Genomic DNA, 16,866 nt, shown 5'->3' with positions numbered 1-16,866 from the left:
GCACATGGAGAAGCCACCATCCTGAATTACCTGCTCTGGGCATTTTGTTGCCTCTTCTGTGGTGCCCAGCACTGTGCGTGTGCGTCCGTGGGCGCTTCCGCACACATGCACACAGGTCTGCGGACAGACTGCGTCTGTCGGGGAAGGGCTTGTTACTCCAGCTCAAAGGGGTCCCTTCAGCCAGACTTGAGGCCGGTTGTCACACTGCTCTTTCTCTTAGCTGGTGCGTGAGGCTTCACAGTGTTGCCACTCAGCCGACACTCACCTCCGACTCTTCCAGACGCACTCGCTCTGGACGTGCGTCAGCAGGTCGCGCCCTCCCCGCCTGCCCGGTCACCCCTGTCGTCTCGGGGAGCTGCCCCCTGGTCCGCAGAGGACAGCGCTTGTGCCCCATGAGAGCGAGCTGCTGCTTCCGCGCTATGTTCTGTGCACACGACTGTGTCAGGACATAGATGACGTTTGGCTTACACGCTTCCCTGAGGCACCCGGGGTTGCCGTCACCCACGCAGCTGGATGCAGCCGTGTCAGCCCCTTAGGTTGATGGGGAACGTCTCTGGCTCTTGTGCACAGGTTCTTTCCATCAACGAAGAAGGCCTGCGGCGGTGTGAAGAGAACACGAAGGTCTTCGGCCGGCCTATCAGGTAGCTGCTTCTCCCCCCTAGCTTGTTGGAAATAGGAGTCACGTATTTCTAGTTGATTTCTAAAAAGCCAGACTCTGCTTTGGTTTTTAGGACCAAGTCTGAGTAGTTCCTGTTTTCCATGGTGTCCTAGCAGGTAGACAGATAAACACGTGGGGCGTGTGCTGCAGTCACCTGCGGGGCGGCTGCTGGGTTTTGGTGTTTCTGCCCCAGGCCTTGCTGTCCTCTTGGCCTGCGAGGGTCGGCCTGCGGTAGTTTCATGGTCTTTGGGAGTCCAGGGTCACAGTTGCTTGGTTTTTGCTGTTTTTTTGGTGCTGAGGAGGTGGGACAGAAAAAAATGATTCTCTGCTCTTAAACCAAACTTGCAGTTATGGTGGACTGCTTTGAAGATGTGCAGTGGTTCAGAGGTGGCTCCTGGGAAGGGTCTGGATGGTTGACCCGCACATAAGTTCCAGGAAGGCAGGGACTCGGAGGGCTTGTGTTCACTCCTATGTTCCCGGCCCCTGCCACAGTGCTTAACTCATTAATGTTTGTCGAAGACCAGGATACTGCCGGTCAGTCACACGTGTATTTAAACGCCGTACACACGGCCCGCTGGGTCAGTAGAGGGGGCTCAGCAGATCCAGGGCAGCACGTGGCCTCCCTTCATGGACGGCTGCACCTTTGATCCTGGTTCTCTAGCCCTTGGTGGCTTTGGTATTTCGGGGATTGGTCCTACTACACGCGGCCCACGTCTTAATACAGGCAGATAGCAGTAGAGTTCATTACACTGTAATTTTTAAAACGGTGTATTTTTGGAAACGGACACTAGTAACTGTATAGAACATGAAAAAGGAAAGCCAGTCACACTGGGCTGTGGTTTGCCGAGTGTGCGCGCGCTGAACGGAGCTTGTCTCACCTGCAGCTCCTGGACCTGCCTGGTGGACCTGGAGGGGCTGAACATGCGGCACCTGTGGAGGCCGGGCGTGAAGGCCCTGCTGCGCATCATCGAGGTGGTGGAGGCCAACTACCCCGAGACGCTGGGCCGCCTGCTGATCCTGCGCGCCCCTCGCGTATTCCCCGTGCTCTGGACGCTGGTGGGTCTCTGTGGCGGGTGATTGCCCAGAAGGCGTGCACGCATGTGTTCATGTCCCTGTGTGTGTCTGTGACTCCAAGTTGTATAACTAGTTAAGAAATAAGACAAGCATGGAGAGATCAAAGTGTCTCAGATTATTTAAGGGAAGAAAGTTTTCCCCAGTGTCCTCATGTCATACACTTTAGACTTTAGACTTTACAGAAAGAGCGTATCAAAGTTGAATCCCGCCCCCTCCAATATTGGCATGTAATTTTCACCCTTGAAGTACAGACAGCAGAGCAAGTATAACTGCGTGGTCTTTTCCAAATATTTATAGGTTAGTCCATTCATTGATGACAACACCAGAAGGAAATTCCTGATTTATGCAGGAAATGACTACCAGGGGCCTGGAGGCCTGCTGGATTACATCGACAAAGAGATCATTCCGGATTTCCTGAGTGGAGAGTGCATGGTACGTACCTACGTAGGCAGGTAACACGTCTGACTACTCACGAGGGCAGGGGAAGGTGGGTGTGGTTGACACAAATGATTTTCAGAACTTTTCGTTTGGATTATTTGTCTTGCAGTTTGGGGGTTTTGGCTGGCATCTGTCTGATCCTGGGTTAAACTAAACAGCCATTTAGGTAATTTTTTATAACATACACATTCTTCATTGTTAATACTAACGAGAGCTTGTTTTAGAATCAGTGTGATTGCAGCTTCCTTTATGCGCTCAGCTTTGCGTGAATTAGATTCTTCAACCGTTTTAGAGCAGCTGTGCATTTCTTTAAAACGGTAAAAAATCAAACTGATTCTCCAAAAAGGTTGCCCCTTGGACAATGTCAGGAACACATCTTAAAAAGGGTAATTAAGGGAGCTCTTCTACGTGATGCGAGATTTGAAGTACACTGCGTGGCTGGGTTAGCAGGCAGATGGCTCCACTTCTGCCCCTGTACTGGATGAGTGGGGCATGTGATGGGCCAGAGAAGCTCAGCTCCTTGAAGACCGCATGGCCCCGGGGGCAGGATGGCCTGACGTGAGGGCCAGGAAACAAGCCTGGCACGGTCTACTCGCCCTGCTGGCACAGCAGGTGATGCCAGCGGGGAGTCCACTCCCCTTCACAGTAAAGGCTGTGCGATGTGGAGGTGCCACCACCCTGGCTGGCTCTCGTGTTCAGCTGCTGATGGGAACTTGGGCGGATCTTGGGGGATTCTTAGAGGAGTTTAGAGCTGAACTCAATTCTCAGGCCTTCAGTCCCACTCTGAGGAGTCGCGGATGGAACCACAGTGCAGTGCAGGGAGCTAGTGAGCCCGGGACCCCCACCCAGCGCCCCTGAGATTAAAGCTTGGGGGTCAGATCTGTGGAGACACATAGATGCAGTATATCAGAGCACAACTCAGGTGGTTCTTCCAGTTGCGATGAAAGCAGCGGGGCTGGAGTGGGTGCTCTGTTAGCAATGGTAAGAATCCCATAGGAGCAGAGATTTCTCCTCGTAAGAGCAGAGATCTACCCACTCAGGCTCTTAAGGCTTCGGCTCGGCTCTTCTGTGCCACCGTCGGGCTGCCGCTTGCCGTCACCGCATCGGCCTCCCCGAGTCCTGCTGCCCTGCCTGCCGGAGATGGCCATGGTTCTTCCCTGTTGTAGTCACCTCCCAGGGCAGATAACACAGGAGATGCTTGGATTTTAAGAACTCGAGGGTTAAGTCGTTATATCCGGGTCAATTAGGACATTCGTGAATGTGCAAATTCTAATTCAGCCTGTTTCAAGCAAGTTCAAAAGGTGCCGCTCTTTATTGGTTTTTTGGCTGGTGTTGTGGACTGATCATTTGACCTGAGGTAGACACTAAATTTTCTCCCTTAATTATATATCTTGCCCATACTTGCATATGATAGAAATAATGCCTGTAGCTGTAGAGAATAAAACTCTCCTTCACATAATGTTTTTCCTTTGCAGCACAATATAATACCCAGCGCTTCTTACATAAACCAGCTTCAGTAACTGGATGCTATCCCACACACGTACTACTGTGAATGTTGTGGCCAATCAGCTTCAGCTTGTTCTCATTTACTTAAAGTGAGACACATGTGTTTAAGTGGTTTTCCTCAATTATTTTGCCTAAGTAGTTCAGGGTACTTTACGACACGGCTGGTGTTTCCCATTTCCTAAGCGGTTCCGCGGAGTCGTGCATGTCAGGCTGGCGTGCGGCTCTCGGGCTCGGCCTCCGTGGGCACAGCTCTCACGGCCGTGTTTACGTTTCCAGTGTGAGGTGCCGGAGGGGGGCCTGGTGCCCAAGTCCCTGTACAGGACCGCGGAGGAGCTGGAGAACGAAGACCTCAAGCTCTGGACCGAAACCATCTACCAGTCCGCCAGCGTCTTCAAAGGGGCCCCGCACGAGGTAGGTGCCCGGCTGAAGCCACGGGGCCTGGGTCTCCCGTCCCCACAGGGGTTCTTCTGTGGGTCTCCCCAGTAGGGGGTCGTTTAGCAGAATCAGGTGCTTTTCCCCGTCTTGGTCTTTAGGGTCTTGTTGACACTTGGTCTGCAGTGAAGGTAACTGTCGATGCTGGCAAGCAGGCTCTTGCAGAGCAGACCTTGGCTGCCCTTGGTCAGGGCCCCCAGGAGGACAGTAGGCAGGCGTCTCCACGTCCGGTTCACCTGAGACCCTTGACACACGGGGGTGCCTCGCAGGTCTCCCCCTGGGGGGAGAGGTCTGTACCTTTTCAGTTTAATGTTTTTGGCATTTTCTGTTTTTCTTGACTGGGTTTGGTTGTTCACTATTTTTAAGGAGTTGGCCCGTTTCCCTAGTCTGTGGAGTGAGGAGAAGCTCACAGGCGTGCGTTCTCTCCTTGCTGTCCTGCGGCGGTGCCTGAGCAAGGCTGTGCCTGTTTTCACACGCGTGTGCTCTGGTGTCATGAGCGTCTCTGCACTGAGTGGGCTTAGTGCACTGAGTGGGCTTAGTGCACTGAGTGGGCTTAGTGCACTGAGTGGGCTTAGTGCACTGAGTGGGCTCGGCCCATCCTGGGCTCCGGGCCGAGGTCTGGGGCTCAGGGCCGTGGGATCCAGCCGGGCTGAAGCTGGCCGAGCTCCCCTGTGCTGCTCCTCCATGCTCCTGGCTGGGGTGTCTCCCTCACCACCGCCCGCGCCTCCCGGGGTGAGCGGACACGGTGCTGTGGTTTGAATGAGCAGTGACGGGCTTGAGGTGTCCTACTCCCAGCCTCTTTGCGGGGAGACAACTGCGTCTCAAGGATTATTTGTATTAATTTCTTACTTGGAGGCTGCGTTCTCGTCTCTGCTTAGGTCACAGTTGCATCGTCCCGGGTCGGGAGCTCAGTGTGCGGTGTGTTTTTGTGGGTCGCAGGGTTATCTGTGAGAGGATTTCTAGTCAGAACACTGGAAACTTCGGCTCTGGTTTCGGGGTTCAGTAGGGGACACATCAAGGACGGGGGTCTCGTGAAACGAGGACTGAGTTCCTTATCCCTGCAGTGAACGCAGGCGCGAGGGGCCGGTCCGCAGAGGGGCCTGACGTCCCAAGGAGCTCGGCCTGTGGAGCCCCTGGTGTCGGTGCCGCCACTGTGCTGGGACAGGGCTCGTGTGCGTGTGGAATCTGCTCTTTTGGGAGAGTCTTTGTAGCTATAGAGCCAAGGCAGTGAGCAGTGGCGGCGGTGGGGGCCAGAGACTGCTGGCTGGGAAGCGGACACACCGCCTGCAGCGCTCAGCGAGCGGCTCCCAGGGCAGGTGGGGCGCGGGGTTGGCTTCTGCCGAGATTTTTTAGTGAATACATAACTTTCTGCAGCTGGTTTTAATTCTCACAGTAATCTTTGGAAACTATAACTTTGATCGTTCCCTGCTGAGAAGCTATATGGGCGCTGCATGAAATTCAGCTTTTAGATTGGCACTCGACACCAGGGGCCTTCTCCACCCAGGCCACGTGGCTCCCTCTTCCCACTCAGCCTGGCGGCCGCTGGCAACAACCCCTCAGCCTATGCTCGCCTCCGCTCCTCCCCGAGGGGGTTCTTTCTGTCCTTCCTGGGCTGTTTACTCTGGGACCTTCCCTGTGCCCTTCAGCCCAGAGCAATCCTCGGAACCGCTTCTGTGGTGTTGAGTGTTATTTCTGTTTTGTATCAAGGCCTTTCTTACAGCCAGGACCCGTTAGCTTAGAATGGCGTCTAAAGCGCATGTGCGGGACGCTCAGGCTGCAGGGGGAGCTAACGGAGCATGGAGCTTGATGGAGTGCGGAGCCTGGCTGAAGAGGCTGGGGGCTGGGACCCCCCTCGCCCAGCTGAGAGGAGAGCTGGGGGGCGGTGGGGATGTGCTGCCCCGGCACCGGCTCACAGGCTCCTGTTCACCGTGGCGGGCTGATGCAGCCAACCTCTCCTTCCAGATTCTCATTCAGATCGTGGACGCCTCATCAGTGATCACGTGGGATTTTGATGTGTGCAAAGGGGACATTGTCTTTAACATCTATCACTCCAAGCGGTCGCCACAGCCACCCAAGAAGGACTCCCTGGGGGCGCACAGCATCACTTCCCCAGGAGGGAATAACGTACAGCTGATAGACAGAGTCTGGCAGCTGGGCCGGGACTACAGCATGGTGGAGTCACCCCTGATCTGCAAAGAAGGGGAGAGCGTGCAGGTAGGGTCCCCTGAGCCTGCCCACAGCCTGGGTTTTCTGTCTGGAGCAGGAAGTCTTAGGGTGTTGGCCGGGCTGTTCAATGTGTCCTCTTAGGGTGATTCAGGAAACCGAGTGACTCTCAGAAGAACTCAGCTCAGCAGAATCCATGACTTGTGTCTAGAGCCATGAATTATTTCTGGAGATGTTTTCACAGAAGCAGACGGAAGGAAGGAGAGGGCAGTCAGTGCATGTACTGCTGGGATTCAGGCGGCTGTCAAGATGACCTTTGACTCAGTGGCATTGGTCGCCTTCAAGAAAATCACTCCGAATAGAAGTGAGATAAACAAGGACATAGGGAACTGTTAGCTGTCATTGCCAAGCATTCTCATTTCTTTGCAGTGTTCCATCAGTTCATTTAAAACGTTGGCTAGTTATTCTGAGTGCCTGAGCTCAGAATGGTAGTTCTCAGGAGCTTCCGGCCTTCACATAGGATGCATGATTTTGCTCTCTTCACACTTTTCAGGGATAAGCCTGTCAGTGTTTTGGTAGTCTTAGAAGCACTGAAAGAGAATATTCAGTTTTAAAAATAATGAACATTTGAAGCTGTATCACACAGTCTTGAGTTCCACAATTAGGGGAGAGAGCAGTTTTCACAGATTGTCATTCTACTTTAGACTGACATCCTTTTAACCCAGGATATGCTGGTAAGGTCACTGGAAGCACATCAGAGTGTTGGCTGGTCTAGCAAAGCTTTTTAGACCCCACCCCCTCGAGGGTAAGCAGAGGACCCTCCTAGGGGCTCCCACCCTGTGGGCGTCTGCTTCCTCCTCCGCAGATGGGGCCCTGGCTGCAGGGCCCACCCCTGGAGGCAGCGTGGGACTGGCCCCGATCACGAACCAGGGTAGCTGGCCCCTTCCCCCACCGAGAGGGTCGGTGATCGACACTGGATCCGAGTGGACAGGGATGTGGTCCCCTCGGTGTCTGTCCCTGTTGTGGGGGCTCCCGGGAAGCAGGGGGTCCTCAGCTGTGCCCCTGACTCACTCCAGGGCTCCCACGTGACTCGGTGGCCAGGCTTCTACATCCTGCAGTGGAAGTTCCACAGCACGCCGGCCTGCGCTGCCACCAGCCTGCCCCGCGTGGACGACGTGCTGGCCTCCCTGCAGGTCTCCTCCCACAAGTGCAAAGTCATGTACTACACCGAGGTGATCGGCTCCGAGGACTTCAGGTACCGGAGGCCGGGTTCCAGGCCGGGGCAGCTCGTGACGTCACATGAGGGGGTGTGGGACCTTGCGGGGGGTAGCGAGGGGGCAGGGTCCAGCCGGAAGGCAGTGGGCGGCCACCATGGGCCCTCACGCCTCCCCTCCCTGTGCTGCTTGCAGAGGCTCCATGACCAGCCTGGAGTCCAGCCACAGCGGGTTCTCGCAGCTCAGTGCCGCCACCACCTCGTCCAGCCAGTCCCACTCCAGCTCCATGATCTCCAGGTAGTGCCCAGTGCGCGGAGGGGACGGCCCACCACCTCGGACCGCCGCCCGCCCGCCCGAGAGCGGCCGCGTTGTGTGAACTGCTCTGGCCCTCTAGGTAGCAGATAGCTCTGCAGATGGTAAACGTAGTCACTGACCCCGAAGCTGTCTCGACAGGTAGTTGTAACTCTCACTCAATAGCCATAGATTTTGTATACAGTGTGCACAAAATCCAATCAGAGCACAAGGGCTCTCTTCAGAGAAAAGTAGTTTATATACCAATTAAGAGGTTGACTTTGTCTCAAAGTGGATGCAAAAAAAAGCGATTCCAGCCACCTCCTCACTGTCCCTTAGTGGATGAAGTCCCTCCACCACCCATCCGAGGTGACCCGCCTTCCTCCGAGGTGACCCGCCTTCCTCCGTGGAGCAGAAGCTGCCAACTGGTCCCCCGCCCGCAGCTGGCCCCCACCTCCTCCCTGCCGGTGGTCGATGCACTCCCTCCGAGGGCGGTGACCGCCCTCCGGGTTCCTGTTCCTCTGAGTAGTCGCCGCCTAACTGGAAGGACTCAGACCCAGCTCTGGGACCAAACAGACCCGCTGTTGTAAAGTGGGTGCTGGGGGCTGGGGCTCTCGGGGACCTCCCATGACGCCAGGAAGAACACCACCATCATTAAACATTATTTTCTCTCTCCTCCCTTCAAATCTTTGGTCCTTAGAGCACACACTTTCTCTGCCCGTGAATGTGGGCCAAGGGCCTCCTCTTCCTCTTCCTCCTGGTGTGCCGCTCTCCTTCCTGCATGGGTCACTTCTGAGCTCCTCCACTTGCCTCCCTGGGCCCCTCACAGCCGGGTAGCGTCAGCACCCGGGTGGTCCTTCCTGTCACTGGAGGTGTTTCAGGGGCAGCGAGGCCCACTTGCCGTTTTGAAACGGTCCCACGTTCGCTGTAGCTGACCAGCGTTCTCACCACATGGCTGTGCCAGGACCGCCTGTGGCCTGAGGAGCCCGGCTTCTTTGTGAAAGGAAGCTGTGGATGTGTGTGCACACAAGCTTGTGTCCAGGGGTGGGTGTGTGGCAGCAGGGAATGGGATGAGTAGAAACTTGGCTCAAGTAAGAGAGGATTCGATGTCCTTGAAGCAGATCAGATTATGAAGTTGGTTTGCTTTTGATTTTTTCTTTATGGTTCTGATCGCCAAGCCTGGTCTACCTTTTTTATTGGCCCATCATTTTCTCATCTTTTTATGGGAAAAGCAGGTTTTCTGTGAGTCTGTCCAGTTGCTGCTTTGGGTCAGTCCCCACGATGAATGAAGGCGTGTCACGTGGTGGTGTGTGTGGCAGAGGCTGTGCTTTTTAAGAATCTGGGCCAGGAGCCAGGCGCCATCTTCAGCGTGAAGAAATCCGGGCCTCAGAGTGGCATTGTTACGAATCTGCCCTGGAGGCATTGGGTGGATTGCTGTGTGGACCCGGCGTGCCGGGGGGCGGGGTCAGGAGGGCTGGGAGGGGCGGAGCCGCGCTCCGCTGGCCGCGGCTCTCCAGTAGGTGCCCCAGTGGGTGCCGCGCGCTGAGACTCTCCGCCGCTCCCAGGGCCGTGGGCCTGTGTGGAGCACAGCCGAGCCTTGGCACCTAGAGGCTTGTTTCCAGAAAGCACAGGAGGGCTAGTTAGTGGATCCACGCTGCTTGCTGTCGGTGCTTCCTGTTTCCAGATTCTAAGGACCTGAAGATGGTCCCCTCTCTCTTTCTCTTTCTCTGTCTCTCTGTGTCTCAGATGGCGATTTTGCTGACAGCTGCCAAGAAAACGCTTCACTCGACAGTCCACCTCAGCCCAGGGATGTTTGTAGAACTATTTGAATTGCAGCCACCCCTTCCCCCAGGCTGAAGACCAGTTCTTTTTAAGTTGACTCAGAAGTGGCACTATTTTATCCCCAGAGTTGACTGTAACTTTAAGAGTTCAAAGCACATCCCTGCACACACCTTCCAGGGTTCCCTCCGGAGCGCCCGCCCGCCCGGTCTCCTCGGGAGGGGCTGTGGGGCAGGCGGGCAGGCTCACGCGGCGCCCAGCCCGCCTTCAGCGCCCTGCGCCCTGTTTCAGATGCTGCTGACATGCCACCTTTCTCCAGCACTAACGGTCCTTCTGGTTTCCCCTCTGTTACTAGTGTCTTAATTCACCTTCTTTCCTAATGTCATTATTTACGTATCAAATTCTGTAAATGTTTTGTAAACATATTACCTCACTCTTGGTAATACAATACTGATAGTCTTTAAAAGATTTTTTTATTATTATCAATAATAAATGTGAACTGTTTAAAAAAAAGTCTTTTTCTCATTGTGAATGGCAACCTCCTTTGAAGAGTATGACGTTCTTAGGAGACTAGAGGTTAGAGGAAGGGGGGATACTGGAGCCAGAGGCTGGCGCGGATCGAGGCCCAGTACACACGGCTCAGTGGCCTCGCCCCGCCCCGCCCCGCCATGGGGAACAGGCTGCAGTTTTCTTCAAACTCCAGGAAGTCAAACAGGACTCAGGCTGGACACCCGATACCATGTTTCTCTCTTACATATATACTAGATTAAAACTGTTAGCTAAAGATCGCTCCCCAGAACGCACGATCAGATGGATCCTGTCTACATTACACGTGATGCAACTGAATGGATTCTGTCTACATTACACGTGGTGCAACTGAACATGCCGATAGTTTCACATGGACTATCAAACCAGTATTTTTCATTGTACAAAAATGTTTACGTAGTTGACAGGCAAGAAGACACATATGATACTTTGCATTTTCACTTATCATCTGTGATGAAGTTTACAAAGGCTTTGGAAGAAACTGGGAGATTTCTTTAGTAACAAAATGGGTCCCTTCAGAAGCCTGGGCGGCCTGGTCGCCAGCGCCTGCGTTTGACCCTGCGGGAGGCCTGCTCAGTGGGAGTGCCCACACAGATTGCCCAGGCCTCAGGGCGGGAGCAGGTAAGGCCTGCAGGTGGCCCACACGCCCGCAGCCCGGCCTGGGCTGCGAGCCTGCCTTCCCCCTCCCCCCGGCGTTCAAGACAGGCTCCAGTTAGCAGCACCAAGTGGAGTACTGCTGGCTCACTCGGCCAGCTTGTCCCCGAGGGGAGGGAAGACTTTTGCCACGGATTCCTTCCTGCTCTGCTGTCTCCTGGGCCCACTGTACAAGCCATTAATGTAGCGGCCGCTTCTGGTGGCGGCTGCAGCAACAGGAAAAGCGGATGCGGCCGGCAGCACCTGCCCCTGCCGCCCGTCCCTGTCCTCAGCCTCTGGGAAATGGGCATCAGCAGTGGGAGGTGGGTGTTTGTATCAGGCCAGCAAGTCGTTAGCATGCATTGATCTGCATTGATGTTACATATGTGTGAATACATGTATAACGTGGATATATAGTGTGCACGCACACTCCAGGTTCTTCCTCTGACTCAGTGGTAAGGAATCCGCCCGCAGTGCGGGAGACCTGGGTTGGGAAGATCCCCTAGAGGAGGGCATGCAACCCACTCCCAAGATTCTTTCCTGGAGAATCTCATGGACAGAAGAGGCTGGTGGGCTCCAAGTCCATGGAGCCATGGAGTTGGACACGACTGAAGTGACTGAGCACGCCCGGGTGCCCACACACACACTTATCCCCTGCTTTTCCAAAATGCACCTTACACCATTTTCCTTTTATGAAAGACCTACATTAACACCCATTTTCAGTAACAGAAATCCGAAGAGGATTTTTGCTTGTGTGAAAGGCGGAGTGAGAATAGCGTTCAGTGTTGGTTTCGCAGCAGCCTTTACAGAGGGAGTGCTCCTGAGTAGTGAGGGAGGGCCCCCCAGGCTCCTTCCCAGAAACCACACTTAGCATCTCAACACGCAGCCACCGCAGCTGTGAACCCTGTCTCAGTATCTGTGCTTTATCTCAGTTTATTCTTTGAACCGGTTACCAGAGCATACCCTAAGGTAATTGCTTCTTCCCTTAATGCTATTTTGACTCACGAAGGGTTTCATAGGACCACTGTACTTTCGGACAGTGGGAATAATAAACAAGCTTGAAACCATGAGCAGCCCATAAACACGGAGAATCCCTAGCATCTGGATTATGGTTACAACTTCTAAGACCTGGTGCAGCCAAATAAATAGAATGGAGCACTTTAGATTGCAATCAACTTCCAACCCCCTGACTGTTAAAATCCATGAATTCATAATTCTAAGTAATTTTCATATAGAACTGATCCCCTTTGGAGGACGATAAGGAACCAATTTTGAAAGCTCGTAAGTAAACAAGGTGAATTTATCCTGCCTTTCCTAAATGGACAGAAGCAGGAGAGCAGTACCCATGAAAGTAACCAAGCTAATTAATTAAAGGAATAACAATGCCGTTTTGCATGAGTGAACAGATATAAGTGTTCAGCATCTTCAGTTGCTCAGTTCAGTCGCTCAGTCATGTCTGACTGCGACCTCATGAACTGCAGCACGCCAGGCCTCCCTGTCCATCACCAACTCCTGAAGTTTACTCAAACTCGTCCCCTGAGTCAGCGATGCCATCCAACTGTCTCATCCTCTGTCATCCCCTTCTGCCTTCAATCTTTCCCAGCATCAGGGTCTTTTCCAATGAGTCAATTCTTCACATCAGGTGGCCAAAGTATTGGAGTTTCAGCTTCAGCATCAGTCCTTCCAATGAATATTCAGGACTGACTTCTTTTAGGATGGACTGGTTGGATCTCCCTGCAGTCCAAGGGACTCTCAAGAGTCTTCTCCAATACCACAGTTCAAAAGCATCAGTTCTTCGGTGCTCAGCTGCTAAGGTCACAGAAGGACAACTGCATATTCTGGTCTTCTGGAGAACTGCAGCCCTGTGGGTTCTTCAGCCTAAGCCAGGCTCTGGGTCTGGCTGCCGATTTGTAGGAAGTATAGAAGATGGGCAACAGCAGAACTGCACTACGGGAAACAAGAGGTTCGGGTTCTTCAACAAATAAATTGTGCGGGGAAGAAAGGAATGGAAGTGGGGGAGTCCCATAAATTAAAGAGATTTTCACTTAACAAGCAAGACCAAACAGTATTACCTAGAGATGCACATAGCCAAGTGATGGTTCCTTCTGGGGATGCAGCCCAGGTTATGGGCGGCGTGGGGCGGTCTTTCCACCGAGTTGCGGATTCGACTATGCTCTTCCATGTCTCTGTTTTATAGTAAGGTTTATTGTTGTTTTTTAGTTAGGGTTTTAGGTGGGTTGTTTTCACCACAAGGAAAGTAATGCTGGTTCTTTCATTGGGAATCTCCTCCTTTTACCTGGACTTCCCTGGTGGCTCAGTAAAGTATCTGCTTGTAATGCAGGAGACCCCGGTTGGGTGCCTGGATTGGGAAGTTCCACTGGAGAAGGAAATGGCAACCTACTCCAGCATTCTTGCCTGGGAAATCCCATGGACAAAGGAGCCTAGTGGGCTGCAGTCCATGGGGCTGCAGAGTTGGCCACAGCCGAGCAACTTAACACTTCTGCTTTCCTTTTACCCAGATCACAAGGTGGGGGCTGCTGGCACCCACGGCCCAAGTTTCGAGCCCGGGGACGTACCCTGCATTTGTGGTGTCTGTGCCCAGGACAGCAAAGCAGTGCCAGCCAGCTGGCAGCAAGTGACAGCCGGGCCCCTGGGGTCTTCCAGGAGAAAATCGGAGGCTGGTCCCTGTAAAATTCTACCCCTTGCTGAGTGCTGCCTATGACCTGCCCTTTCTCTTCCTTCAAATAGAAGCAACCAGACTTTCCCACTCTGACCTTGCCTTTGGGTTTAAGAGTGCGGTCGGTCACCGGGACCTGTTTTGACAGCGACAGAGAGCCAGTTATGAGCCCTGGGGTATCCAAATTACTGAGCCTCTGTGCACCAGCCCCAAACGCCCTTTGTCAAAGTGAGACACAAGGGCAGGGGAGTCTCTGGGCTCTTTCTGGGAACCTAAGAGAGGCGAGTGCCTAGCTCCAGAAAGTAGGACCCTCCCAGCTGCTCCTGTAGAAGCATCCAGATTCCCATGGAATTGTCGGGCTGCCGAGTCCTGCTCCTTCCGTTTTGCCAGGCTGGTCTGCATCCCTGCTCAGAGTCCCTGCGTTACAGTCAGAGAGCAAAACCCATCCTCAGCCCCCAGCTGGAGCCCCCTTCCGGCCGATGAAGGTTAGTCACAGCTCCATCCAGGGAATTGCGTCCGTGGGCGCCACCTTGTGGCCATGAGGAAGATGTGCATGCCCGTCATCGAGGTGGCAGCGAGCGTCTCTGCTTTCATCTCTGCCCCTGGAGTCCCAGCTATGGGAGAAAACTCCCACGTCTGCTAAAATCTTGCCTGGAAGAGGTGTGATGGTTAATTCTGTGGGTGGTTTGGCTGAGCCGTGGGGCCCAGCTATTTGGTCACCATACAGTTCTGAGTGTGTCTGTGAGGGTGTTTTTGTTTTTTTTTTTTAGATGAAATTAACATTTACTGGGTAGACTGAGGAAAGCAGATGGGCCCCATCCAATCAGCTCAAGGCCTGAATAGAACGAAAAGGTTGACCCTCCCATAAGTTAGAGAGGATTCCTCCTCCCCAGTGGCCTTGATCTGAGACACTGGCTATTTCTCTTTTGGAGTGGGCACCAGCTCTTCCTGAGTCTGCCATCTGCCTGCCTTCAGATAGGAGTCAGGCCGTCAGCTCGCCTGGGTCTCCAGCTCGCCCACTGCAGGTCCCAGGACTCGTCAGCCTCCATTATCACATGAGCCAGTTCCTAACGCCAAGCCTCTTTCTGTACAAATACATCCTATTATGTATATACATCCTGTGGAAACTTGATAGATTGCAGAAAGTTTGCTCCAGTCCTGGCATTGCAAAGCCTTTGACATTTACCACTTACAACAACAAAAAGCCTGATTTATCTGGAATCATCTCTCCTTGGGGTGTGTGTGTGTTTTGATTTGGGTTTTCCCCTCTATAGGTTTATCCTTCTTTATTTTACGTAGAATGAAATTCCAGGCTGTCAGAGCTGGGCAAAGAGCTTAGACTGATCTGAAAGTGAAAGCTGCTCAGTCATGTCCAACTCTTTGCGACCCCATGGCCTATACAGTCCATGGAGTTCTCCAGGCCAGAATACTGCAGTGGGTAGCCATTCCCTTCTCCAGGGGATCTTCCCAACCCAGGGATCGAACCCAGGTCTCCCACATTGCAGGCGGATTCTTTACCGGCTGAGCCACAAGCTCTTACAGCTTAAGAAGGTGCAGCTCAGAGAAGGGAAGGGGTGCTCCCTGAACAGCGGCCCTGAGTCCAGCCAGGAGCTCCCACAGCCCCGGTTCTCACCTGCTTGCTGTCACTGATGATAAAATGCTGTTGCTGATGATAAAATGGGAGGAAGCAGGTTATCTCCTCAGGTTGCTGTCAAGATACAGCCAGTAAGTGGTTATCAGAGCCGGTCTGCTAATGTAGGGGTGCAGGACAGCTGGGACGCTCCAAGGACTTGGGGACCCAGCCGGGGCCCAGGTCTGAGGAGACACCAGTACCTGCCGGGGAGGGTCCTCTGGGATGAGGACAAGCTGCCAAAGGCGAGATCAGAAGGCAGGGCACACAAAACAAGAAAGCTTTGCATCACCGTCTCCTCCCATTTCAAGGAGGAAATGAGAGCCACGGGGGTGGTTAGATGTCGCTGACTATCCCCCTGCTCGGCCGACCATGGAAATGGAGGACAGACAGCCTGCTGTGGAGGGAGGTGGCTGCTGGGGACAGCTGCTTCAGGGCCTTCCAGCACCTTCTCTCTGTCCACCCCTCACCCATCACCCGCTGTGCAGGGCTGAGCACAAGGCCCGGGGTGGGGGCACAGCTCCCGCACTCACAGTGGGTGTGTGTGTGCTTGGCCCACGGCTCTGTCCCCGCCGGGGCCAAGGACAGCACCTGCCTCAGGGCAGACACCCCAAAATATCTATGGAGTGAAATGGAGTTCTCCTCACTTCTGGCCTCACGTGTGTGCTAAGCCATCACAGTCGTGTCCGATCCTGAGACCCCATGGAGGCCTGGCAGGCTCCTCAGTCCACGGGGATTCTCCAGGCAAGAATTGCTGGAGTGGGTGCCCATGCCCTCCTCCAGGGGATCTCCCCCACTCAGGGACTGAACCTGCATCTCTTACGTTTTCTGCATTGCCGGGCGGGTTCTTTACCACCAGTGCCACCGGGGAAGCTCCAGGTGGAGGCTGTCTTTCTCCATCAGACAACGTGAGCGAGGATGTTTCATGGCTGGAGGCATAAAAGTGCATGAGAGGCAGTCTGGACTCACTATACACTCAGCACTGAGACAGTCAGCCCCCCGTAGGCACAGGTTTCACGTCCACAGATTCAACTGACCGTGGCTGGTTCGAGCCGCAGGTGGGCGAATCTGAGGACTTGAAACCCGTGGCTGTGGAGCCCAGGTGTCCCCTGGATGCCCTGGATCAGGGCTCCACAGGGGCGCCTGGACCCGCTACCCCACCCCGGAAATCGAGGGACACTGCTCATGTTTCCTTCTGAGTTTAGGAGAAATTAAAATATGTTCTTGGCCCCCAGAAGAATCCTGAGCCGGCCTTCAGGGCCTGGTGGGGAAGGTGGCCCTGGCCCAGCTGTGGGGTGGCCCCGAGGGCAAGGTGAGGCACCTGCTCACTTTCCTGAAATCCTGGGTCGGGAGCCGCCCACTGACAGGTATGCCTTGAGCCCTGCCCGGCAGCTCTGTCCCTGCCAGCGCTTCTCGGACAGGATGTCACCACCCTTGCACCCCCTCGGGCACTGGCGTGTGTAGGCATGCTAATGTGTGCATGTGTGTGAGTGCTGGGTCTGTGTTGACACTGCGGAGGTGTCTGGGGGATCCATGCAGTATAAACAGTGTGGGAGAAGCCTGGAGGAGGGGCAGGGTCCCTGGTGGCCAGTGGGCAGGGGTAGGGGTGATGCTTAGCTCTCTGGGACCTGGTCACCTGGTTTCAGAACCGCTCTCTGCTGACCCACGGATAGACGAGCAAGCGGGAGATCCTTTGTGTTCAGAAGCGAAATAGAGAAAGTCTGAGTTCTGCTCAGCAAACCGAATGAGGACGGGCATCAGGTGTGGCCGGGCACCTCCCTCACCTGTGCCTGGATTCTGCCGCCGCAGGACTTGGCTGCTGGGG

The 16,866-nt window shown here is 54.3% G+C and overlaps 1 protein-coding gene across 1 annotated transcript in view; it reads left to right on the top strand.

The window, feature by feature from the left end:
• SEC14L1 (SEC14 like lipid binding 1) overlaps positions 1–10,059 on the top strand; it is a 49,328-nt gene extending 39,269 nt beyond the window's left edge. The window contains exons 10-16 of the mRNA XM_018063719.1: positions 571–641; positions 1,543–1,714; positions 2,030–2,164; positions 3,953–4,087; positions 6,071–6,322; positions 7,348–7,526; positions 7,681–10,059. Of these exons, the coding sequence (XP_017919208.1) occupies positions 571–641; positions 1,543–1,714; positions 2,030–2,164; positions 3,953–4,087; positions 6,071–6,322; positions 7,348–7,526; positions 7,681–7,786 (1,050 nt within the window). The 3' untranslated portion in view covers positions 7,787–10,059. The remainder of the gene's footprint in view (positions 1–570; positions 642–1,542; positions 1,715–2,029; positions 2,165–3,952; positions 4,088–6,070; positions 6,323–7,347; positions 7,527–7,680) is intronic.

Source organism: Capra hircus, chromosome 19 (assembly GCF_001704415.2).
Source record: "Capra hircus breed San Clemente chromosome 19, ASM170441v1, whole genome shotgun sequence".
In the NCBI taxonomy this organism is placed as follows: Eukaryota; Metazoa; Chordata; class Mammalia; order Artiodactyla; family Bovidae; genus Capra; species Capra hircus.
Note: the sequence above shows the minus strand (reverse complement) of the source record. Positions and strands in the feature narration are given on the sequence as shown.